The sequence below is a fragment of the Leptidea sinapis genome, chromosome 12 (genome assembly GCF_905404315.1).
Source record: "Leptidea sinapis chromosome 12, ilLepSina1.1, whole genome shotgun sequence".
NCBI classification, from domain to species: Eukaryota; Metazoa; Arthropoda; class Insecta; order Lepidoptera; family Pieridae; genus Leptidea; species Leptidea sinapis.
Genome location: NC_066276.1, coordinates 9,800,333 through 9,827,294, shown reverse-complemented (window position 1 = coordinate 9,827,294; position 26,962 = coordinate 9,800,333). Strand labels below are relative to the sequence as shown.

The following is a 26,962-nucleotide window of genomic DNA, read 5'->3' as shown; positions in this document are numbered from 1 at the left end:
AAAAGAAATGCCTCAAAATTGAGAAGAACATAAATAAACATCAATAACAGCTGATTTCTAGCGCTGTTATCACTGCTAGTGATGATGAAAGAAAATAAAGAATTATTATATTTTAATACTGTAATGACAATGAAACTAAAAGCGACTGCTACTTAAATTAACAAAACATTCAATTTAAACACTAGAGAATTTCATAATGAATGCATAATGTATTCACATAATATTACTAAATGATATGATCAGTATAAGAAAATAGAAATATTCAAAGCACGCGACATTATTCATACCCATTACTCAGTTGAACACTAGATTGCCAAAGCACCGGGCGCGTCGGCCATGTTTCGCAACGAAACAAAAATAATGTGTCCTTTAACTAGATAAGTTCGATAGACCGTGTTATAAGTGTATGTGAATATAATTGTAAGTACATATTTTTTGTCTATTCTAGTCATTTATATCTTTATGGTATTTTTCTTGGTGTTTTTAAAATATTATTATTTATCTTATCGCTAAACCATATCTACTATTGTTTGGCATTTGAACTTTACGGCTGACTTATTCGATAATTTTATCTTTATTACATGATTTTGAACAAAAAGTAATAAAGTATTGTTTTTGTCGGTAATTACAATTTTAGTAATCTGCATCTAAATACCCGGACCTTGAGGGTTGAAATTCCAATGTTGCGACTTTCAAATTGGTCGACTAGACAACTAATTGCGGAAATCAAAGTAAACCTAGTTTAATTTATATTAAGTAGATAAAATATGCGTATAATATACTTCTATTTTCCATTATTACTGGATATTGGAAAATTTTATTAATATGTCTGTGTAATATTAAAGTAAATTATTAAGTAAAGGAAATTAACGAGCTTGCCTTCTTGTTGCAATTAGACCCTAAATTATAATTAAAATTTAACAGAGAAAATAGTGCATGAATTTATTATTGTAGCAAAAAATGTAACTACCTAGCTAGAAGGAAACACGTTTCACGTCTCTGAATAAAATATTAACACCAAATTCACCCCCTCAGGGGTAGAGTTTAAAAAAATCTGTTTTTCGTGTTTAATTTTTCAAATGAAAAGCAGGTATATGTAATTTTGTGTAACGGATTTTCTTATAACAATTCACCTTTGGGTTGAAAACTTTAAAAACTACCGTTCTATTGATCACTTGCGCTCGCTACAAGGGAATTTGTAGCCCCAGCGGTTTAGACTCGGTCTTGATAAATAAGTCGCAAAGTGCGGCACCTAATACTCCGCCCAAGTGGTCGTACTCGAGCCAGTCTCGAACAATGTGTGACGTTGACGTGCCACATGTTCTGTTAAACTTTGCTAGTAATTGAAACTGCCGGATTGCGTAGTAAAACTTTGTGAAAATAATACTACAATGAATAGGAAAGACACTGGGATCACTTATCATCAGTCCTTAGGGACTTAGGTATTACGTGGGTATTAGGTAATACTTAGGTATTTTGTATTTTATTAATTTCAATGTAAAATAACACGAAGCGAAAGTTACAAAATTTGAAAGATGCCATTGTGTGTTAAGATGCCACGCACACAAGCATGTAAAAAAGCTATTGTTCTTAGATAGTATGGTACCTACTTGGAGCGCAGAGGAGACCAATCCTTAATCTAAGGTTAAATAATTAGATTCTTTATTAGTATTCGAAATGTCTAAATAAATATTTTTCAACTAATTACTGTGACAGTTAATTGATGAGCAATACGATATAATGTAAACAACTGACTACAATTACTGTTTATTTACAAGTCGTGGTTCTGTTGTTTTATCGAAGCACAGAATTGGAACATTTCAAATCTAACGAATACAAATCCGAATTAAAATGCGAAAAATCTCTTTAAAAGCAAGCTGAACTAAAAAGTACAAAATATTTTTAAATTTGGAGCGTTCTAATTATAAATATTTCAGTTTCTACTTTTGCTTCTGAATGCGTACCTAACTGCGTTATAAGTATCTAATGTTTCAAGGAGATCGTCCGTATCGTGTATATCATGTACTGTCTGCTACATTGCTGACCGCAAAGAAAATTGTCTTGGTGATCCTTCTTTATATATATATATATATGTATATATAGATAGGCCAAAGTTATATAAATATTATTTAAGTTATACTTCTTTAGGCGCGTTATGAAAAAATTATGAGAGCGAAATTTTAAGATGCGCGCGCATCAATGTAACAGAGTGAAGTTGGATCCAAAAAATTCTGACGTTTGCGTCATTCGTTATTTTTTTTGTTTCTTCGTCCATTATAAGGACAGGCAAGGGGTTCAAGCCCATACAGCCGTATTAATTATTTGATAATTAATTGTCAAAGCCATCTTTGCAATATTTTAATGATATTTGCTTCGTTAGGCCAAATATGTATAACTTCTTGCGTGTATTCATAAGCACACACTTTTTTTGCTATAGTTCCTTATAAGTTTGCAAATAAATTGGATATCGCTCTATTTAGAGTTAAAATTACGTTACATAGATAAATAAAAGTCAGAGTAAGCATTTAAGGGCGTATAGTCAAAGTCAAATAAACTTTATTCAATTAGGCTTAAACTAAGCGCTTTTGAAACGTCACTAGAAATATTTCTATTAATATACTGAAATTATCATATGTTCGTAAAAACTTGAGCTCGTGAAAAGAATATACCAGAAACTCAACGGCCACTCTTTTCAATCAAATACAGTATTTTACAATGGCTGTAACATCAAAACAAATTAGTTTGTAAGGTGCTGATCCAAATGAATCGTGTTTAAATAATATAAATTACTTCATAAAAAGTATAAAAATAATATTGTTATCACTTGCAAGTGAGTTTTAATTTACTTTATCACTAAACTGTTGTAGGTATATATAACCTAACAAAAGGAAATAAAATAAGGTTGGCATTTAAGAAAAACATGTTTTCTGTCAATGTCATATAATATATGTTTTATGACTTCCTATTAATTAAGCTTTACTTTTTCGTGTGCATAGTACTTAAGTAGTTTTTTTATATGTTTCTTTCTTTCTTTCATAAGCGTCTTGTTAATTTTGGACTTAAACTCATGATTATAATATAAGGTTATTGTTTCCCACTTCGATATCTTATATCTTTAAACGAGCAATTCTTGGATATCTTTATATATATATTTCTTTTGTGCGTGTGTTGTAACCTAACTCCTCCTAAACGGCTGCACCGATTTTAATGAAACTTTGTGTGTGTCATCAGGTGGATTCGATAATGGTTTAGATTTACAATTGAACTACCACCTAAGCGACTGGACCGATTTTGATGATTTTTTTGTGTGTTCTAGTGAATTCGGTGTAGATTCTCAATTCCGTCCATATAATATAATTATCCTGCTTATGTGTATGTTAGTGAACTCCTCCTAACGGCTGGACCGATTTTTCAAATTTAAGACGTAAGTGGACCTTACTAGTAAATATAATACATAATCTGAATCTCGGAAACGGCTCCAACGATATTAATGAAATTTAGTATACAGGGAGTTTTAGTAATCGATCTAGCTAAGTTTCAATTTAAAAAAATGTAGTTTTGTCCGTGTTTTAATGAGAAAATGCTACAATAACATTAGAATACAAAGGTAAATTTCGTCACTATATACAATGGCTCAGATAGGAGATTGGGTGATCCGGAAAGCAGAAGATCCCGGTTCGAATCCAGATGTCCTATTAGTTTTTTTTTGTTCAAGTTTTGTACCTTCGTAAAAATCCGAGCAAGGCTCGGTCGTCCAGGTACTATTATATAATGTAACAAAAGATAACGTAGCATGCTTAATTTTACTTAAACAACTGATAAATTTTGTTCTAACTGTTCCCGCTTCCTTATTCGACTCGAGCTGACTATATACTGAATGAGCGTTGCATGGGAAAGTGTGGCAGCTCAGTCTCATTTAATGACCACAACATAAAGTGCTCAGTGCTTAAAGTTTTAACTTAAAATTAACGACATTGGGATTTTTTTTCTTATCTTGTCCTGTGAGACCTTCTTACTTGCCAAGTTTCATAATTAATTGAAAGTATTAATATATCAGACCTAAATGGCCATATACTGTGATTGGTTAGATTAAGAAGCCTTGATTGCAGCCTCAAGTTACTGCAGACGTTATTAATAAGTATAAATTTTAACGTAAAAAATCCACGTTTTCCTGATAAAATGGGTTTCACACACTAACACAATTAGGCCATTTTCTTTACAGTTTCGAAACCTTAAAAACAAAATATATTTTACCTTTTAAATTAAATAACCTTTAATGCAGCTCAGTGAAACTCTCTAAGAAAAATGCGATTCATTCGATTGTATGAAACGTGCAGTCATTGATAGATTGACAGATGATGGCTATAATCTTGTAAAAAACGGAGATAGGCGAAATCCACTACGTTTTAAGCAACTGTTCGCTTTCAAACTTAGCCGGATTATACTTCGTGGCAAATCACCATACTAAAATAACTACTATTTCAGACTTATGTCAAATCACTGCACGTTTCATACTAAACTAAATTTCAATTTTTACTTAGGCAGTCCCACCTCTTATTACGTAGTATTTACATCCTCTTTACTTTAATGTATAAATACTATAGGCACATGTTGAAAGATGCCTCTCAAATCGATCACGTTACTGTGACAGATTAAATCATTTTAAGATTCTCAAACAGACGAAGTTTCTGAATCTTTGCGGCCTTTCTAAAATTATACACGGATTCTTAAAACCTAACATAATATCTAACTTAAATTTCTCCATTCCAAGATGTTTACCAAGACAACCGATTAATAAAATATTTTCAAATAATCACTCTAGAACGAATGTGAAACAATACGGTCCTTAAAATAGAATACCTACAACATTCAATGATATCAACGATCATTTTGACGTTGACATTTTTCACGACACGTTTAAGTCATTTAGAAATAAAGTTTTAGAAAAAATAACGACCACGGTAGATAATAGTTTGTATTAGATTGTTAATGACTTATTAATTCTTACTTTTATTTTTTGTAATTTCACACTTACTACATTATAATTATTTACATTGTATAGTTCCTAGAATTAAGATTTATTACTAAGCTACTTATTTTTTTCATAATTAAAATGTTGAATGTAGGTACCTAATTAGAATAACCAACCTAGAATTAGTATGTAAGTGTAAATCAATTGTTAATGTTGAGTTACGAGTATTGTTGGTACATCTTAAATAAATAAAATAAATGTCATTTAATATACAATAGTGAGTGGTACCTCTTTAATATAATTTAATATTTTATTATCACTTTTTGTGGACACAATTTCGACTTATCATTGTTGCCTATCTCGAAATAGCATTGGTAGTTGACAACACAAATGACTACTTCCTCTGTTATATCTACACCGCCTAATCTATTAGCTGTGGTTGTGGGTCGGTACTTAGACTGAGATCTATATAGCTTACTTAGACTTTGCTCAGAATTTACTTACGTAAAATTTTGCTGATTGTGATAAAACGCGAACTTGACTTTTGTATTCGGCTGAATTTCAGCTGTCAAATAACGTTAAAGACGAAATAAAAGATTATGCTAAGCTTACACTTAGATATGTTTTACGTGAGTAAAGTCTGAGTACGCTCTAAGGATCTCAGCCTTAGTTACTTACGCGCGCTACAAGCGCTCGTTAGTGTTATAGTAAATATATTCTTTGCGCACGCGCAAACTTTGTTACCATTAATGATAGCCTACTTATTTCCTATAGTAATTACAAAATGGCGGATTTGGCGCCAAATTCAAATGTTTGGTACTCTCTGCAGCCTGAACGGCTCGATGGATTTTAGCTTCAAAGGTGTCTTTAGATTGGTGTTAATTGTGAAAGTGACACCGGGATTTAATTTTGAACCTGATCACAACATAAGCTGGGAATACATCCACGCGGTGAATGCTGTAACAGTTTAAATGGCTAAAACTCAAACTCATTGAACAATAAAACTAAAAAAACGGTAATTTAAAAACACAAAAAAAACCCGTCAGATCTTGAGCCTGTTAATAAAAAACAATAGTGCAACTTTATAAGCTCAAAAAATGAAAAAAAACCGATCGACTACGGTATACCGTATATATATATATATGTATATATATATATATATATATATATGTTTTCATGGTATATGCTATAGCATGTACCATGAAAACAGCTGTACATTTTCCAGAATCTTTCAAACAAAACTGTTTTAGTTATTAATTAAAATGCCCTCTACTTTATTATCATTACATTCTCCCAGAGCAAATCTCTGGTAGAATTAATAATGAAATCTCTTAATTAGTTTTGTAATATTACCTAAGTAAAAAACAACGTCATTTAATATCATACAATTTATTACTGATATTAAAAATATCCTCGCAATTTAGTAGCAAATGTTTTTACTTCCAACGAATCAAGGTAAATTCAATCAACTTATTGCACATGTGGCTAAATAATACGCGCCAAATAATATTTAGATCGGTCCTATGGGAAATTGCCAATAATGTAAGTGTATACAAGCAAAAATTTTTTACTTCTTGATCCTTTTGATATTTTTTGTAGCTCATTCTACTTTGAACAACTTTTCTTTGACAGTTCAATTGGATGTTCGACAAACGACCTAATTTCAGGCTTTCATTCCATTGTGATTCAATTGTTATTGTCACTGATATCGAGTAGATAAGATGTAATATCTCCCGTACTATTTGGCGCAACTCCAGGTACCAAAATACAATGCTCCGTCTGGTGACTTTCGGCTGGGATTCGCGGACGAATGTTTCACTGCAATCCATTTCAGTTTATCATTTTAAATTAGATTGATCTCTTAATTAGTTTTCCTATGGTCCGGAAACCCTGCTTCATGGTTTTAAAATTAAATTTTATATTTATTATAATTGCTAATAAAATAGTCGCCAAATACCTTTATTTATTTGCGGTGTGTGTGGATTGATGCATCTACTGTACCATGGCCTACTATTATTGTTGATACAGTAGTGGTCGGCCATGACTGTAATCAATAACTCTTGTTTTTACATATTAATTTACATTTATTTTTTTGAGCATTTGTAGTTTGAGTATTATTGTTGCATCACTTTACGTATATTGTAACTAAAATGATTTGTGAGTGAGTTATTGTCCCAATGAGTTTCTTGCCACTTCTCCGTCTTATTAAAGCTCAAAGCTCAAGGACGGTGGATACCTAGGTAACACTGAAAATGTTTAGAAAATGAAAAACGGCTGAATGTAGAAAGTTGCCAATACTTTAATTGTTTTTCGAAGTAATCTCCGTTCCTCTCTACAGATCGTCACATTGGATGTAACAAGAGTTTTAGATTTGCCGCCAATTCACAAAAACAAATGACAATTGAATGCAATATACTTATTACATTATGTTACCAAAGTGTTCTAAAATTTAAATTCAAAAAAGTTTTCATTAGCAATGTTTCTAATTGGCCAGTTCTAAACATTTTCAGTGTTACCTACGTATAAAGAGAAAAGAAATTTCCTTGATCTGCATGAATAAAGTGATTTTGATTTGATTTCTTACTAGCTTTTGATTACTGTATGTAAAAATATAATATTAATAATTATAAATTATATATAACATTAATTACAAGTTTAAGCAGAATTGCCAAATTGTAATTAGAGGTATTTGGTGCATGATATGTAGATTAAGATTATTTTTTTGTTGTGTGCTTGAATTCTCGTAACAGCCTTCGTCATGCTCGCTTTAATGTCACTGCTTGTGGCGACTACATGGGACGGATCATCCCCTTCCCTAAAATATGGTTGAGGGAGGCGATGCCTGGCTCATGAGTCATGCTCGTGAACGGGTGCTGCTTGTGGTGGCAGGATGATCCTGTTGCCGGAAACTCTGCTTCAGATTCTTAAAAGTTATTATGTATATATATATATTTATATTTTATATAAATATTTTTTTATATATAATCCATTATAAAATGCTCACAGAATACCTTTATTTATTTACAGTGAGTGTGGATGATGCAGCTACTGTACTCAATAACTTATATCTTGTATTAATTAACATTTACTTTTTTGACTTACTCGTATAAGGCATTGACTATTTGACGTTTGAGTATGTTCCTTCATCACTTTACATATACATTGTACCTTTACCTTGTACCTATATATTGTAATTGAAATGATGTGTAAAATCATGAAAATGTTAATCTGGATTTAAAAGAGTGGCAATGAGTTCCTTGCTACTTCTCCTCATTAGCTCAACCCTTAACGAAGTAGCGGTAGATTCAATAAGAAAAAATATATTTTTTTGACATTCATAAGTGTTATTTTGATTTGATTTGATTTGATATAAACGTTCCATTTGACCTCCCGTCGTCTATGAACATCCTATCTATATTCCTATGTATTATATTCTGTTGGAAGGATATTTCACTGCAATCCATTTCAGCCTATCATTTTAAATTGGATTGGTCTCTTTATCAGGTTTCCTATCAACATTCCATTTGAGTCTATCTTATGTTCTATTCCCTTTTTTTGTTTTGTTGTTCTCAAATCGTGATCATTCCAGCTGTTTTATTAAAGCTCATCATTTTCAAAAGTGGTGTAGATGTAAAAAAAAATCTTTTGACATTCATAAGTGCCGCTTCCTTGACCTACATGAATAAAGTGTTTTTAATTCAAACTCGACCTGTTATAAGGTTTTCGGTTTAAATACATGTAACTTTTGAGCTTAAGCAGGCAAGGGAAAGGGAGCTGATGTGGGTCGCGACTTTCGTCGACACTCTGGCTCTCATGTCCGTAAACGTAAACGTAGCAAATATGTCGTTAACAGTGAATATATCATCTTTGTGCCGTTTGGGATCTACGCGCCTCAATAGGTATACTAGAAATCCAAGCGCTGGGAGATGTTTCGGCCAACGGTCAGCCAAGCTATATATTAAGCAATAATTTTCTTTATTGATGTTGTCCTTTGTTATTGCAATATATAACGGAGGATGAATCTACAATTAAACGTAAAATGAATTAATTATCGTTATACATTAAGGAATCTCGGAGATGAAACCAATATAAGGTACCCTTGATGAACATTATAAATTTATATTATGCCATCTAGATCTTTGTCTACCCCATCTGGGGTTTCTGCTGTTATAGAAATTATATTATAAACAATTATTATATTATGATCTACTAATAAATGTATACCTACAAATAATTTTTTTCCGTTGCCATTTTTTTCCTTTGGTTATACTGCGAAAACTACTGAACCGATCGGAATAATACTTATACCATAAAATGCAGCGTGTTTCGGAGAAGGTTTTAGTGGTGTATTATTTATGATGATTACTTATCCGGAATCTATATTTTTTGCGTTACAAATACCTCTATATTCGCAAATACATAAAGATATTCGCAATGGCTGTCACTAATGAATACGACCACCATTCATTTGTCATTTCAGAGACTTGTTTCTAGTTAATTTATTATCAAATTCAGTAGATGAGTTGTTCCGCCTTCACCTTGCGACTTGGATTATAATACTGCTATGTCTTATCCATACTAATATTTAAAAAAAAATTGGTTATTGGTTTGAGTAATTCTAATGGTAAATGATAGTGATATATGAAGTATAACTTTCAACTTCATAAGTGTCAATGTCCTTGACCTAAATGAATAAAGTCATTGTTAACCGACTTCAAAAATGGCGGAGGTTCTCAATTCGTCGGTATGTTTTTTCAATAATTCATTTACAAATAATTCGGTCAAAGGCATTTCATTACATATGATACTTCATACAGTGTGCGGGCGCGGAGTACCTTAGTTAAGAGGCAAAACAGCATTTGCCGGATCAGCACTTGTATACGTAGTATTAATATTATCCCATATTATTATTGTAATAGATAAAAGGGTTTTTTGTACAAAATATGTCCACAGACAGTAGAGGGCAGAAATATCAATCAGCGGTATCCAATATTTAAAAAAAAAAACCGTATCCCCCATTTTATAAACATAAGAGACAATGAAAGCGTGTACTAAAGTTAAAGTCATTATATATTTTATTTTATGAAATGCTCACATAATGCCTCTATTTATTTACGGTATGTGTGGATTTATGCATCTACTATACTCAATAACTCTTGTGTTTAAGTATTAATTTACTTTTTTTTCTTCTTTTTTTGACTTACTCGTGTAAGCCTTTCAGTTTTTGACATTTGAGTGTTTTTGTTGCGTCACTTTGCAAATATTGAATGATTTGTAAAACAATTAAAATTTAAATCATGACTTAAAAGAGTGGCAATGTGTTTCTTGCTACGTCTTCTCATGAGCTCAACCCTTTACGAAGTAGCGGTAAATTCAATAAGAAACAATATTTTTTTTGACATTCATAAGTATCATTTCCGTGACCTACATGAATAAAGTGTTTTTGAATTTGAATTTGAAGCATATTAATATATTTATACTAGCGACCCGCCCTGGCTGATTTGGAAAGCCAAATCAGCAGCAATCAATAGCATGGCCATTAATCATTGTGTTGTGAATTTCATTTATTTTCGGTCGTTTATAAACTTGCAAAATTTAGAGTAAGATCTTAGATAATTTATACGTCTAGATAGAGTCTCTAGCTGTTAGACAACCGATAAAATCAGGCCAGGAATATTAGTTTATTGTGCGTGACAAGCAAAGTCTTACACTCTCGATCTGAATGTCACTTTGTGTTAGTGTGCGTGCATTGTTCAAAATAGAGAATAACTTCATTTAAATGCGTCCAGCGGAAAGGATAACAAGGGGGGGGGGGAGATAATTGAAGTACTTATAATGGTTGTAGACAGCCAAAAGTGCTGCTTCCTATTTCCTATATTATAATTCACGCGCAATCAGAATTGGACGAAACCTTGTCCATATAATTTAAGCACGTACACCTTTCTAAAAGCTTGGCAACGCACACTAAAGTAATAAACCTGGCCTGTTTTCATCGGTTATCTAGCAGCAAGACCAGTTTTACCAGTAGGAGGCTCCTTTGCACAGGATGCTGGCTAGATTATGGGTACCACAACGGCGCCTATTTCTGCCGTGAAGCAGCAATGTGTAAGCATTACTGTGTTACGGTCTGAAGAGCGCCGTAGCTAAAGAAATTACTGGGCAAATGAGATTTAACATCTTATGTCTCAAGGTGACGAGCGCAGTTGTAGTGCAACTCAAATTTTTTGGGTTTTTCAAGAATCCTGAACGTCACTGCATTGTAATAGGCAGGCCGTATCAATTACCATCAGCTGAACGTCCTGCTCGTCTCGTCCCTTATTTTGATAAAAAAGAGGCTCTATCTATAAACATACATATTATCTAAGGATCACCCTGATACGAACGTAGCAAACGCTGCATAGTCTTCGTTCCGTACCTATAGCTTATCCAAACATTTTAAATATTATTACTTGCACGGTGTACAAAAGTCTTCTTTTGATATATAGTATAAGATATATTTTTGTCAGTAATCTTGAAGAACGATTATTAATTAGAGAAATAATTATTTTACATAAATATGAACCTGCCAAGATCATGATATCTTTTATACGAATTATAAATGATATATTGACGGGAATAGTAAAAATAATATAGAAACACACACGACACAACAATAAATAATGTCTTTTAATTATGAGTACTTTCAAAGCTGTATTGAGACAAAATAGGACGAGTGGTTAGCGATCCTACCTACTGAGCTAGAGGTCCCGGGTTCGAATCCTGGTAGGTGCACTCTCATCAACAACCTACACAGAACCCGATGGACAAATGTCTCAGGCTGTAGACAGTCGAAAGAGGCGATTCCTGCACTATCGCCCAAACTGACACGTCGACTTATTAGCCTAAACAGACACGATATCCGAATTATGGTCGGCACCCGAACGGGTCACACACTAAACAAACACCTATTTACAATCGGCGTTACGGACAGTCCTAAGTGCAGGGGCTGTCTAACCGAAGATGAAACGGTCACTCATGTAATGAATGAATGTGCTGGGGTGGCCAACCAACGGGCACAAACCTTAGTAAATACAAGGTCGCTCCAGGAAGTCTGCGAACACTCCAGAAGTGTTCTGAACTTCTGGAAGGAGCTGGGCTGGTTGGAATGACCGGCCAACACTGCACGCAAAATTGACCCAATTAAGCGGTCTAATTGCGGAAACAGGAGCCCTTTACCAATACCAATACCCGGTAGGTGCAAGCATTTATATGATGAATATGGATGTTTGTTTCCGGGTCATGGATGTTTATGTATATTTATATGTATTTATCTATGTTTAAGTAAGTATATTGTATTAAATATATCGTTGTCGTGCAACCCATAACTAAGGCTATATATGCCTAATTTGGGGCAAGATAATTTGTGTAAAAAGTGTGTCAATATTATTATTATAATTTTTATGGGAAAAAAAAGTTTTTTAAACTAACATAACCACGACGTAATACTAGCCGAGCTACACATAATAAATATGTTCTATCATTTTAGAAGTAACTTTCCGAATTTATAAAATAATTTTTACTTTTTATTACGGTTTTTAAAACATGTTTTATAAGATAAAATTTATTGATTTTGCTAGTTTGTTAATTACAAACTAATTATAATTTGGACACGTTGGTATTTATACTGTTTGTCCCAGAATAGGTGGGACAAGGGCAAATGGGAATGACTTTGGTATTTCATTATTTCAGCCTTCAGATAAGCAAAAAAAAGTTCGGACACAGTTCGACGGTTTTATCATAAAATGAAAAGAATTCTGAATAGTCAAAAAACCGTTCAAATTCGGATTATTGGATACGAACGGTTATTTACCATCGCACAATAAATGTGCAGTTTATATTCCATTATATTTTTAGTAAAACCACGTTCAACTCACGACAATATTATACACTCACTCTCACGGACTAGTAAAAAAATAAGGACCCGTGTCACCTTACGTAGTGTAGCACCAAAACAAGCCGATTAACGTGTAAATACATAGCCACACTCTCTGTTACAGATCGGTTTACGTCTCAATAAAATATTTTAAAAATACCGTCGCGCATTGTGAAAAAGTGTAGAAACGATACTATATAAGTATTTGTGGCCATATATGTTTACTTAAGGGAGAACAAATTGTGTAACTAGTATCCCCCGTAACACACACTAGTATACCGGTGCTTCACTTGCTAATATAACGGCGCGGAGTTCTTCTTTTTTTACTCGTCCGTGACTCACTCTATTATATGCACGTTTATAAACGACCGAAAATACATGAAATTCACAACACAATGATTAATGGCCATGCTATTGATTACTGCTGATTTGGAAAGGTCTCGGCCGTACTATTTGATTTAACGACATTTTCTATAACGGCAAATGGGAATGACTTTCGTCTATGAGCTTTCAGATAAAACCGTCGAACTTTTTCCTAACTTTATTTTGTTTATGTATATCGTTTATATTTTACACTATTACTCAAAAGAAATTTACTATTTGTTTGGTTTTTTTTTGCAGTTGTTACCAAGATGGGGGCAATGTTTCGGAGTGAGGAGATGGTGCTGTGCCAAATGTTCGTGCAACCTGAAGCCGCCTATGTCTCCATGTACGAGCTAGGAGAAGCAGGCATAGCGCAGTTTAGAGATGTAAGCTTATGTAAAATTAATAAATTATAAAGGCGCGTACAATGCATACATGTTCGGAAACGCTCCTGTGATTCGTCTGGTGTTGCACGAAAACATCAACATATAACATCGTGGGATTAATGCGCTCGTTTAATTCAAATTGAAATGAATTCAATAATTCAAGCTTGTTTTAAAAAGATTTTATTGTTTTTTTTAAACCGGTTTTACTCACGATAAATCGGTTCTGGTACCGACTTGTTTCAGACTATTCGAAGTTTCTTCATCAGGGTGTGTAGTGGGTTCGCGATAACGTGCCGTACACATGAGATGAACCGTAAGATGAACCGTCGGTAAAGCCGATTTAAATAAACAAAGTTAATAATGTCTCACGAAAGTTTTATTGTTTTTCGTAATTCTTTCAGCAAATTTTTCCATTTGATACCTTAATAGAAACCACTTATGAAACCAGTGTCATATATTTAGTTGTGGTTTCACGCACACACGACGATCTTCAATAATCTTGAGTAGAAAAAAATTAAGTGAAATACTGTGCATTAAATTGAAATACTTATATTAAAAATAATACTTAAAATCACTTGTTAAACGTTAAAACTGAACGTTGAAACTCGAAGGGGTCCTTTTTTAGGGTTCCGTAGCCAAATGACAAAAAACGGAACCCTTAGCGATCGTCATGTCTGTCTGTCTGTCCGTCCATTTGTCACAGCCACTTTTTTCCAAAACTATTAGAACTGTACTGTTGAAACTTGGTAAATAGATGTATTCTGTGAACTGCATTAAGATTTTCACTCAAGAATAGAAAAAAAAACAATAAATTTTGGGGTTGCCCATACTTAGAACTGAAACTCTAACTTTTTTTTTTCATCAAACCCATACTTGTGGGATATCTATGGATAGGTCTTCAAAAATGATATTGAGTTTTATAATATCATTTTTTCTAAGCTGAATAATTTGCGCGACATACACTTTAAAGTGGTAAAATGTGTCCACCCCTGTAACTTCTAAGGAGAATGATAAAACTATAAAATATATGATGTACATTACCATGGAAACTTCCACCGAAAATTGGTGTGAACGAGATCTAGTGAGTAGTTTTTTTTAATATGTTATAAGGCGTAAACCTACAAGAACTTTTATATTCTGTTACTTGCTGCTACGGAACCCTTCATGGGCGAATCCGACTCGCACTTGACCGCTTTTTAATAAAGTTATGTTACGATAAAATTTCGTACATTATAAAGTATTATTTAATAACTTGAGGGCGGGCGCTAAATACCCAATATGTGGTACCATTAAAAACGTCAACGTCAAACGTTTTAGTACCTTTACCTTTTCTATATTTACTTTACCTTCATCATATTTAAAACATTTTCGTGATTGAAAACTGTGAAAATGTCGAAAAAATCGAGTTAACCTCTATTTTGAGCAATTCACGTACACTAACACATCATCATTATCATCATCAGCCGGAAAACGTCCACTGCTGGCAGTTTTGTTTGTCGTCTTTGTCTGGACAAAGGCGTCCCCCAAAAATTTCCACGACGATCGGTCCTGCGCTGACCTCATTCAACGTATTCCGGCAATCTTGACCAGATCGTCGGTCCATCTTGTGGGGGTCCTGCCAACACTGCGTCTTCCGGTACGTGGTCGCCATTTGAGGACTTTACTGCCCCAACGGCCATCTGTCCGTTGAAGTATGTGCCCTGCCCACTGCCACTTCAGTTTCGCAATCGTTTGGTCAACTATGTCAGTTACTTTGGTTCTCCTACGGATCTCCTCATTTCTGATTCGTTTCCGCAGGGAAACTCCGAGCATAGCCCTCTCCATTGCCCTCTGAGTGACCATGAGCTTTCTCATAGCTTTAACACTAACACATAGTGTCACACAAATCGCGAGTGTAAGACGTAGCTTGTCACGCACAATAAACTAATAAGTCTAACCCGTTTTCATCGGTTGTTTAGCAGCAAGAGGCTCTATCTAGAGTTCAGACGCATTCATTATCTAAGGATGGTGCAACACAAGCAAGGTGCTTCTCTCCCAAAAGCATTTTGAAGACGAGTGGCACAGTCTTGCGGAGAGAGAGAACTTTTAAAATCATAAAAAATCATCGCTCTAAAATCTTCTCGACTTAATTCCATTTTTGCTGCGTACGTAGAACTTTGGTGTGTGATAAAAAACAATTGACAAATGATATCCCGCTACATGATTTTTTCTATAACTAAGAAGGTTGCAACGTTTCAAAAAATATATCATTCGAAATTCAAATAGTTCCGATTATCTAGATGTGCAAAACTTTTAGTGTGCCTCCACGGACTAGTAAAAAAATAAGGACTCCGTGTCACCTTACATAACAGTGTAGTACCAAAACAAGCCGATAAACGTGTAAATACATGGCCCTACGCATACACTTACACTACTACAGGCCGATAGGCGGCCATTATGAGAATTTTTTATCGTCTGTGGCAGATCGGTTTGCGTCTCAGTAAAATATTTTTTAAATGCCGTCGTGCGTTGTGAAAAGGTGTAAAAATGATACTACATAAGTATTTGTGGCCATATATGATTATTTAAGCGAGAAAAAATTGTGTAACTAGTATCCCCCGTAACCGCACACACTGTGTGCCCCATGTATAAGCGATGTAGAAAATCCTTGTTGCGTAAGTATATTGAAAATATAAAACATAATATCTTAAGCAAAAGCTGAAAATATAAAACCTACTTTTATTTATACATCTTGGTGATAACAGGTCAAGTGATGGTATTCCTGCACCACTTACATACGCGGGAATTATCAATATTAATATACGATACAATTCTTTGAAGTCGATATTGGATTATATCCAAAACGTATGCCACTTGATTGATTCTGATTAATCCTTGACGAGAATGTAAATTCTATTATTGTACATAATATCATGTATTGTTTCATGGGAATAAGTGCTGTAATAAGTGATTGTACATGAATTAAGTTTTAATTAGCTTATGATTTGCTCTAGGTATACACAAGTGTTGTGGAAGTCCAGGGAAGGTTTAAAAGGTGAATAAATATGAATGTGTTCGGAATTAAATAAAAACAACAATTTTGTTTTTCCGTTGATGTGTCTCCCGTTGTCCGATATTTGTTTTGTATGGACATATTTTCTATAAGAGAATTTATTGACGAACGGTTTGACAGTTCTGCTGTAAAACAATTTCATTACAACAACAGGGAGCATATTTTACGAAATAATTCTTGATGTTATGATATATTATTGACAAATTCATAAAAAACATTATTTTATTTATAATATATAGAACAACGTCTGTCGGGTCAACTAGTAAACTTATAATCAAATTTATTCAGACAAAACAAATCTTATAACTATATTTACAATACTATGACTACATACCATTACGGGGAAGCGTACCATGAATACTGACACCATTTCCGCTTTAGATAGCTAGGCTGATCCGTTGACCGAAATAGCTGCCAGTGCTTGGGTTTCCAGTAGCCTTATTGTGGCGCGAAGTTAGTATATTGAACATTCTCCGCGCCTCTGGGGCCCACGGGCCAAGTGTCTCGACATCAAACGGCACAAAGATGTATGACGCACTGAGACCAACATATTTGCGACGCTTGCTGTCTTCGGCAATCAAAGCAGCAGCCCCAGCACCAACTGACGTAACTTGAACATGGGAAGGAGACAGAGTGTCAATGCAAAACGCGTCCCAGACCAGCGCCCTTCCCCGTGCCCAAGCGTTACTCCATCTAGAATTGTGTATAAATTTATCTGGTTAGTTATGCTGTGACTGATTGCACCCCTTAGGCGACTTTGCCCAAACAAGCGTCACGTAGCCGAGCGTGACAGCTGAGTCCCATTCAATAGCCACATAATTCTATAACTTTAAGAACTTTTCACTTCAAATGCTATGACCCATTCTAATCAAGAGCGGATTTTAATTTTTTTCAAGATGGCGACCGACTGAAATCGACAGCTTTGTTGATGACGATGAACTTAAAAAGGAAGTACTTCAACGTGTATATTTCTAACATATTCCAAATATTTTTTTTTAAATATGAACTTCTTTTGATCTTTTTGCACATACGTAACCCGTAAGCCCCGTAACCCCCGTAACCGTAGCACAGGAAACCTCAGATCAGCAAGCCCTTAGTCTTGATACTATCATTTGACTGTATCCAATCGAATATCCTGTGTAGCTCCATATTATGCAGTATTTAATCTGCTTATCGATTGCTTCATTGTAACGTTTCCAAGGATGGTATGAATTGGTACTTTAGAGCCATACAGAATCATGTATTAAAGTATTAATTTAAGGCTGCTATCCCATGAAATCGCCGACATAGCGCGTAGTTGAAACCATTTCTTGACTTTGTATAAATGTACAGAATGAAACTATGTACAGAAAATATTTATATATCTACAGAATATGAAAAGAAAATTAATTTTTTCATTACATTTCTATTTTTATAGACAGTGCGAAAAATAATCACCAAAATACCCCTAACTTTTACAGTTGGAGCCATGCTAGTCATTCAATTTAGATAAAAATTGCTATACCAATGCTATTTAACATGACATAATTTTGTTAGTTTTGTAAAGAAAATTATATAATGTTTTTAATAAATTAAAAATGCTCCTTATTCCGAATTAAGCTATGGCTATTTTGATCGGAAGAGGTAACTTAGCTCTGTTCGATTCCTCAAGGCCGTTGGCTCGGTCCCCAGCCTTAAATACGAAAATAAGATTATTTCTTATTTCCGTTCGTGTCGCATTGTTTTTGATAAATATAAAATATTGTCCATGTCAAACAAATTACAAGCCCAGCCCTAAAGATGAATACTATAAGCTCAGACTATAAGTATATTAACCTAAATATTTCCCTCGAGTGATATAAACAGGGGCCGTGCTCCGGGTCGACCCCCGATTTTGCGTGACATGATGGGAGCGGCTTCTTTAGTCACGCTTAACAATATTGATTCCAGTCCAAGTATATTATAATCGCTTATAGTATTTGTTCTCCATCGTAGGCTCTGCAGGCACTTACTTTATTGGCGGGTTTCCTCCATTGCTAGGAATGATGTTGACACAGTTGTCACCGTAGACTTACTATCGTATCGAGTATAGACAAACATATAAAGAAGTACACCTCAAACAAAAATAAAGCGAGATAGAATAGGAAACCGAATCTATTGTTCAATTCTATTCACTGACCTGAATAAATACCATCGGAAAGACTATTCCGTTTGACAGCAAACTTTTTGTGCCTATTTGAAGCGCCACTCGCGAGCGTTCAGAGAACTAATTTTGACATATAATACAAATGGCTGCGAGAGAATCGTATTGTACTCTCAAATATTATTGCATATTTAATTAATTTTTGTCGTTTTCCGTGTTATTTTTACTTCAGGAATCATCTTAATAAAGTACACTATTTTTTTGTAAATAGTTTTCATATCGATGCAGATGTTTGTATAGCTGAGGTTGTCATCACTAGTTTTAGTACCGCAGACTCTCGCTAGATGGCCAACAGCGCAAAAATGGCGAATATCAAACAGGCACAAAAGTACTTTGACAGCCGCCAGTCCAGTGGTAAATAGTAAAGGTCAGTGATTCTGTTATATTATTCCTACTGTGGCTTCTCTGGACGATACACCACAAGTTATCCAATGTCATATAGAAGTAGACCACCGTTCTCAGAGTATTTGTTAACTAAGATTAATGATAGTGATCGGTGCTAAAGAGCAAGTTTAATTTTCTTATACCTGAAACAAATATACATCCTGTTAGACTATAAAGGACATACACAAATATAATTACTTAAATTATTAAATTTAAGTACTTAGTGATATTTACAACTTAATCTTATTCTTTATAATATATTTACACAAAATATTTACAAAATGAGTGAAAACTAGACATTTAAAGGAACTTGGGCGGGGAACTTCAGCAGGTATAAAATTGTACAAAGAAGGTTGCATTAAGGGGCAATTGAAGAAGAAATGATCCACGTTACCCTCGTCTAGGCCACATTCACAAAGGGAATTGTCTCTTATCCTTAGTTTAGCTAAGAGAACTGGAGTACAAGCGTGGTTTTGTAAAGGACAAATACATAGTTGAGATAACTGTTTTATCGGGAATCTTAAATTTAATTTATTTTGTAAGTGTAACCGATTTTAACTGACAAGTCGCAGTCAGCTACGATTGGCATTTGCTCCTTATTGTTTTGAATATTAAAAATCGAAAAACGAAGTTGCGGTTGACGAATCGTACATTTTCCTATTACGAAAGTGTTTCGGATCCGCAGATCGATAGAAAGTTCGCGATTAGACATTATGTCTTTCGTTTACCTTATTCTCAAATTCACTTGACATTTACTTTTTCGTTGTTTGACATTATTATGATTGTAACTAAAACCTCACCTTTTACGAGAGCCTTAAAACTTTCGTTTAAGATAAAAAAAAAATATTCTGAAATGGCACGTTTTTTATTGTAAGAAGAGGTCTTTCTTGTACGAAGAAAATCTTGAAAGAGCAAAAGAACGACGTCGTTTTCGGCAAATTTTTATTTAATAAAAAAACTCCCGATTCAATTTGTTTTGCCTTAGACGAAGTTTATTAGAAGCGTTTTGCGAGGAGATCATCCGAATAATAAATACCTCCTAATAAAAATGAGAGAAAACTTTAATGGTTTCAATTAGTCACTGAGTTCTGATGATATCAGCTACTGAGTATTTCACTGTACTTCACCTGGAATTTGATGATATTTATGAAGCGAATAAATTGTAGTGTACTCAAACGAAGTACATGGTAATTAGATGCTCATTATAATAACGATGTCATAAATCAGTTGTTTGAAGTAAGCTCTTGTCAACGTAGAAGTTCCATTTAAATGATTGAGCTGAGTGAAACATGATGCAAAAACAAATGCCAAAAAGAGTATCTCGGAGTATCAGAAACGACAAATATAAGCAACTTCAGCTCGTCATGATCGGCAAGTTGGAAGGAAGGAGATGCGCTGGACCACGGCTGTGGGACATCCGGGAGTGCAGTTTCTTGCGTCCGTTCTGCTCAGGTCTAAAGTATACATTTTTAACAGTGGGAGGCTCCTTTGTACAGGACGCCGGCTAAATTATAGGTAACACAACTGCACCTATTACTGCCGTGAAGCAGTAATTTGTAAACATTGCTGAATATCGGTCTGAAGGGTGCCGTAGCTAGTGAAATTACTGGGCAAAAGAGACTTAACATCTTATGTCTCAAGGTGACGATCGCAATTGTAGTGCCGCTCAGAATTTTTGGGCATTTCAAGAATCCTGAGCGGCACTGCATTGTAATGGGCAGGGTGTATCAATCTCAGCTGAACGCTATATTACTAAAAATTTTTTTTTGGATGATTGGCAGAGTTTTTTACGTTCAAAAAGTAATTTTAAATCCTATTTTGTATATAAATATTTTAATTTGATGGGGATTACACTAGTCGAACAAAATATTACGAAAGAACCACTTATAGTGGGAGACTTTCTTATGCCAGTAGTATGCTACCTATCTGATAGCACAATAGCCTGAATCTGCCGTGAAGCCAGTGTGTGCTGCACACTTCTTGTTGTGTTTGTATTTTTGTTTGAAAGGCACCATAGCTAGTGACATAACCATAACTTCTTTTATCTCAAAATGACGAGCCCCCTTGAGGGCTGCTCAGATATTGGGATTTTAAGCGGCACTGCATTTTAATGGGCTCAGAGCAAACACTCTCTTAAAAGCTGTTATATCTTCACGGAAAATCTATTAAAATTCATAAAACTTTATTCAAAAAACTACCACCTATTTAAAATAGTACGCCTCAATCTTCAGAAGCACAGGCGCAAGAAACTCAGCGGGCTCTTTTAAAATTCCATTACAAGATAATATGTAATATCGTAGAATAAAATTTATAATTTAAAATACCGCGGGCGGTCGCTCTTTCTGTATGCTTTTACAATTATAACAAATATTGCGCTCAAAATATATCTTACCAAAATCTGAGGCGATCTCCTCACAAACAATTTTGACATTATTAATTTACTACACACTAACCCGCTAACTTTGAACAGCCGCTAAGGAGTGTTTTTCTCATTCTGACTTAGGTCAATAGAAGAAAACAGAGTGAGAATTAGCAATGCTTTAAGTTAGCAGACTATTATGAATAAGGGGGTAAAAATATTGGTGTTACAAGTTCGATATTGTATAAGTCTGTAGGTATTGTTTAAGTTATGAGCCCTGTCTATGATATTGGTTCTTGATTGAACCTAAATATCTGAGCAGCATAACAATTGCACTTGTTATTTTGAGAGATAATTGGATCGATTGAAACATATAAAAGTTGATGTGGTAGCGCGCCATCTTCGTGAACATCAACTGTATTTTATATTACGTACAGGATGACCTATGTACAGACACGAGACATACTAATATATATAATAAAAAATGTGTCACTGTCAAATCACCTTTCTTAGTGAGTTTGCTTAATAATTTTGCGACCGCTACATTAGTGTACTTCAGTTATTTTCACAGCATCATGACGTACGGTATTTTAATGTTTATTGTCAGTACATCTATGAAAATTTAATATACGTTCACAAAAATCGTCACCTTTTTGCTCTTAATAGTGATGTTCATTATTATAACACTAGAAATAAGGGATTGCTTGTAACTAGTTCTAGTAGGCTTCATAAGATACATAATAGCTTTAAGGGTAATTGTATACACTTTTATAATAAAGTCCCAACCACTGTTCAGGCATTACCTATAAATAAATTTAAATGTTTTATTAAAAAATGGCTCGGTCGTAAATCCTATTACTCCACAGCTGAATATCTAAGTATGATCTGAATAGCGCAAAATAAGAGTGCTGGAAGAGTTTCTTGCGCCGCTTCTTCTCTCTCAGAGCGCCATTTGTTTCCGAAGCGGTAGTGGTATCTAGAATATTTTATGCCTTTTAATTATGTCATAAGCTTTTAAGGTCTACAACTCAAGCTATACTACTGCAGAGGGTAGGACACAAACTTCCTGAAACCATATATTATTAAACTTGAATAAATGAATATTATTTTTTTATCTTCTTCTTCTTCAACCTTGATCTACCCAATGCTGAGTAAAGGTCTCTTCCATTTTAGACCATTTTGTGCGGTCCAGATTTTTCCGCATCCAGTCCTTACCAGCCGCTCGAATCAAATTGTCCGTCCATCTTGCTGGCTGTCTCCCAACATTCCTGAACCACTTTCGTGGTCTCCACTCCAACAACTTTTTACCCCATCTTCCATCGGACCTACGACAAATATGGCCCGCCCACTTCCACTTCCTAGAGGCTATAGTTTTTGCTATGTCAGTTAGTCCCGTTCTCTTACGGATATCGGTGTTCCGAACGTGATCGCGTAGAGGAATCCCCAACATAGCTCTTTCCATAGCTCTTTGGGAGACTTGTAGTCGGTGGACGAGCTGACGAGTCAGCGTTCAAGTCTCGGCTCCATAAAACATTACGGATAGGACGCACTGTTCGAATGTGCGGCGCTTGAGGCTTAAATGCACTCTTTTGTCTCTGAACACGTCGGAAAGTTTGCCGAAAGCCCCCCATCCCAACTGAATACGTCGCTTTATCTCACGTTCCTGTCCGAGTCAATTTATTTACATTTTTTCTTAAAGATAGCCTGCAAGCATCCGAGTTCAATCTATATATATAAGAGATTTCCACGTATATAGTCACTCATCACGATATCTCTGGAACCAGAAGTGCTAAAGACTTGAAATTTGGTAGGAATATTCTTTTCACCGAGTAGAGGTCAGCTAAGAATGAATTTTCCAAAATTCTTTCCAAAGCTTTTTTTTATTATGAACAGCACAACGTCTGTCGGGTCAGCTAGTCGTTTATAAATAAGAATATTCTCTGCTACAAACTTACATGACCTACTGAAGGCTATAATCCCCCATGTCACTTTTGGCAAGCTGTGTTTAACAAGTTTGTATGAGCAATGTTATGTTAAAGCTGACATACTGACCTCGCACCCTCCTATCTGGTATCAATAAAGAATATAATACATATTATATAAATAAACACATAAACCTATCAGATAATATACAGTGCCTATAGGTCATGTTACAATATGTGACAGTTAAGTTCAAAAAATAATGATAAAAATCTTCACTTTTACAAAATGTTATAATAATTTATACTATCAATGATATTATTCAAAAATATACGTATGTATAGCAAATTTAAGACTTGTATTGGTTTTCCTGTGGATGCCATTGTCAGATCTGGACCAAATTATAATGGGACCACACGGGAAGCACCAGCTTTCAAATAAAAACAAGAATTATCAAAATTGGTTCACCCAGTTGAAAGTTTTGAGGTAACAAACATAAAAAAAATTCCGATGAATTGAGAACCACCTACTTTTTTGAAGTCGGTTAAAAACAGGCCAGGAATACTAGTTTAGTTTGCGTGACAAGCTTCGTCTTACACTCGCGATTTGTATGACACTTTGTGTTAGTGTGCATGATTTGCTCAAAATAGAGGTTAGTTCTAAACTAACGGCCTTACAAATAAACTTGGTATAAAGTTATAACTAAGCATAAACAAAGAAAATGCAAAATGTTTACAATATCGTTGACAACACTGTCAATACAATGATAATTCTGAAGTTTTCCGAATGACAAGCTGCCTTGCAAATAAACGCGGGAAACGTTACACGTCCGAATTAACCAATCGTAAGCAAAATGTCAAATTTTCACAGTTGTCATAGTTTATCTAAGCGTATCTAAACAATATACCTGGGTATTTGAAATATCAAAAAAATTTGAATTTGAGAAATGTCATTTTGATTCTTGGACATTTGATATTTCCGTTACAAGTTTTCTTTTTATGAAAATAAGGAACATTCAGCTGATGGCAATTGATACCCTTTGCCCATTACAATACAGCGCCGCTCAGGATTCTTACAAAACCCAAAAATTCTGAGCGGCGCTACATTTGCGCTCATCAACTTGAGACATTAGATGTTAAGTCTCATTTACTCAGTAATTTCACTAGCTACGGCGCCCTTCAGTTATACAATAATGCTCACACATTACTGCTTCACGGCAGAAATAGGCGCTGTCGTGGTACCCATAATCTAGCCGGCATCCTGTTCAAAAAGAGCCTCCCACTGGTTCCACCCACCTCCAAAGATTTGTACAAACATTTTTATATCGTGTGCAAGTACTCTATATTCTGTGGTCGTGCAAATGAATTATGACGATGAATTCCCACGCAACTTTGTCGTATTTAACCTAACGACTAATATTTCATTTCCGTAATTAATTGTTGCTCAGCGAATGTTGTCTTATTTAAGAATAGATTGAATTACTCGCTGTTGCGCTTAAATTAAACATTAGATTAGATTAAACACACACAGTAGAGGCGGACTTAATAGACATTAATTGAAATGGCAATGACAATTGTTCCGACACATTCTTACAGCTCCACGTAATACGAGTAATGTTAAATATACTCGCCAAATGTCGCCGGTTCGAACCAGTTCGATGCAGTTTCTTTTAATCACATCCCTACTAATATTATAAATGTGAATGTAATTTGTTTGTTACACTTTTACGCCAAAGCTACTGAACCGATTTTGATGAAATTTGGTAAAGCGATAGACTAAACCTTGGAAAGGACATAGGATACATTTTATTCTGGAAAAAATCCATGGTTTTCGCGGGATTTGTGAAAAACTTAAATTCACGTCGATGAGTTGTAACTATAATAATAGTAGGGTTAGTTTGCTATAGCAATCTTCCTCGAAGGAACGGGAGCGAAGGCGGGAACCGGAACTGGAATAGGACTCATGTCTCATGATAATCTTGAATTCCATACTTGCTTATTATTTTTAAAAACCCTTTATCTTCGCGGACGAAGTCGCGGTCATCAGCTGGTGTATAAATAAATGGAGAGTCAGGTTATTACTTCGGTTATACTGCGAGAAATACTGAACCGATTAGAATAATACTTACACCATAAGATGCAGCGTGTTTCGGAGATAGTTTTAGAATCTATATGACATGTTGATGATTACTTATACAGAACCTATATTTTTTGGCTAAGAGATACCTATATATAAGCAATACAATTAATTCATTAAATATGACAATTCATGCAATGAGTGGGCGCGGGGTACTTAATTTATATTGCAAACCAACGTTTGCCGCGTCAGGACTTGTATTTCTATAAATGTACTTGATCAGATTATTCGAATTGAACAAATTTTTTTGATGTGTGTGGATTGATGCATCTACTATACTCAATAACTCTTGTGTTCATAAGTATTAATTTACTTTCAGTTTTTGACATTTGAGTATTTTTGTTGCGTCACTTTGCATATATTGTAATTTAAATGATTTGTAAAACAATTAAAATGTAAATCTTGACTTGAAAGAGTGGCAATGAGTTTCTTGCTACTTCTTCTCATTAGCTCAACCCTTTACGAAGTATCGGTAAATTCAATAAGAAACCATATTTTTATTTTTTTTTGACATTCATAAGTGTCATTTCCGTGGCGTACATGAATAAAGTGTTTTTGAATTTGATGTTTTTCAGGAAGAGCATTAGCTCATTAGCCAATTGAGACATGTATTAACATATGTTTCAATTGGCATTATTATTGCTATTTTCCGGTCCAGGTGCTGATATAATTACAACAACACCTTATCCCAGTAATACAAATGTCCTTTAGTTGACTCGAGTTCCTATGCCTAAACGGCAGGTAACAAACTTGATTCCTCTGGTGTTGCAAAGAGCATAGGCAGTTAACAGCACAGCCGTACACATGCTATTAATCCTAAATCCATGTCTTAAACGGCATTAGAAAAAAACTTGGTATAAAGTTATACCTGAGAATAAACCAAGAATATTCAAAATGTTGACTATATCGTTGACAACACTGTCAATACAATGATAATTGTGAAGTTTTTCGAATATCTATCAGCCTTGTAATAAACGCGGGAAACGTTAAACGTCCGAATTATTTGTAAATATTTTGTATATTCTCGATTTATTCTCAGGTATAACTTTATTCCATGTTTGTTTGTAAGTCCGTATGAGTTTAATCTGTTCACCAAATTTGACATCGCACATAAAAGTGGGAGTTTCCTTTGCACAGGAAGCCGGCTAGATTATGGCTACCACAACGGCGCCTATTTCTGCCGTGAAGCAGTTATGTGTAAGCATTACTGTGTTTCAGTCTGCAGAGCGCCGTAGCTAGTAAAATTACTGGCCAAATGAGATTTAACACCATAAGTCTCAAGGTGAAAAGCGCGAT

At 34.6% G+C, this 26,962-nt stretch overlaps 1 protein-coding gene across 4 annotated transcripts in view; it reads left to right on the top strand.

The window, feature by feature from the left end:
• Positions 1-297: 297 nt before the first annotated feature.
• LOC126967158 (V-type proton ATPase 116 kDa subunit a 1-like) overlaps positions 298-26,962 on the top strand; it is a 47,110-nt gene continuing 20,445 nt past the window's right edge. For all 4 annotated transcript variants that reach the window (XM_050811613.1, XM_050811612.1, XM_050811614.1 and 1 more), the window contains exons 1-2: positions 298-420; positions 13,506-13,633. In XM_050811613.1, the coding sequence (XP_050667570.1) occupies positions 13,517-13,633 (117 nt within the window). In that variant the 5' untranslated portion in view covers positions 298-420; positions 13,506-13,516. The remainder of the gene's footprint in view (positions 421-13,505; positions 13,634-26,962) is intronic.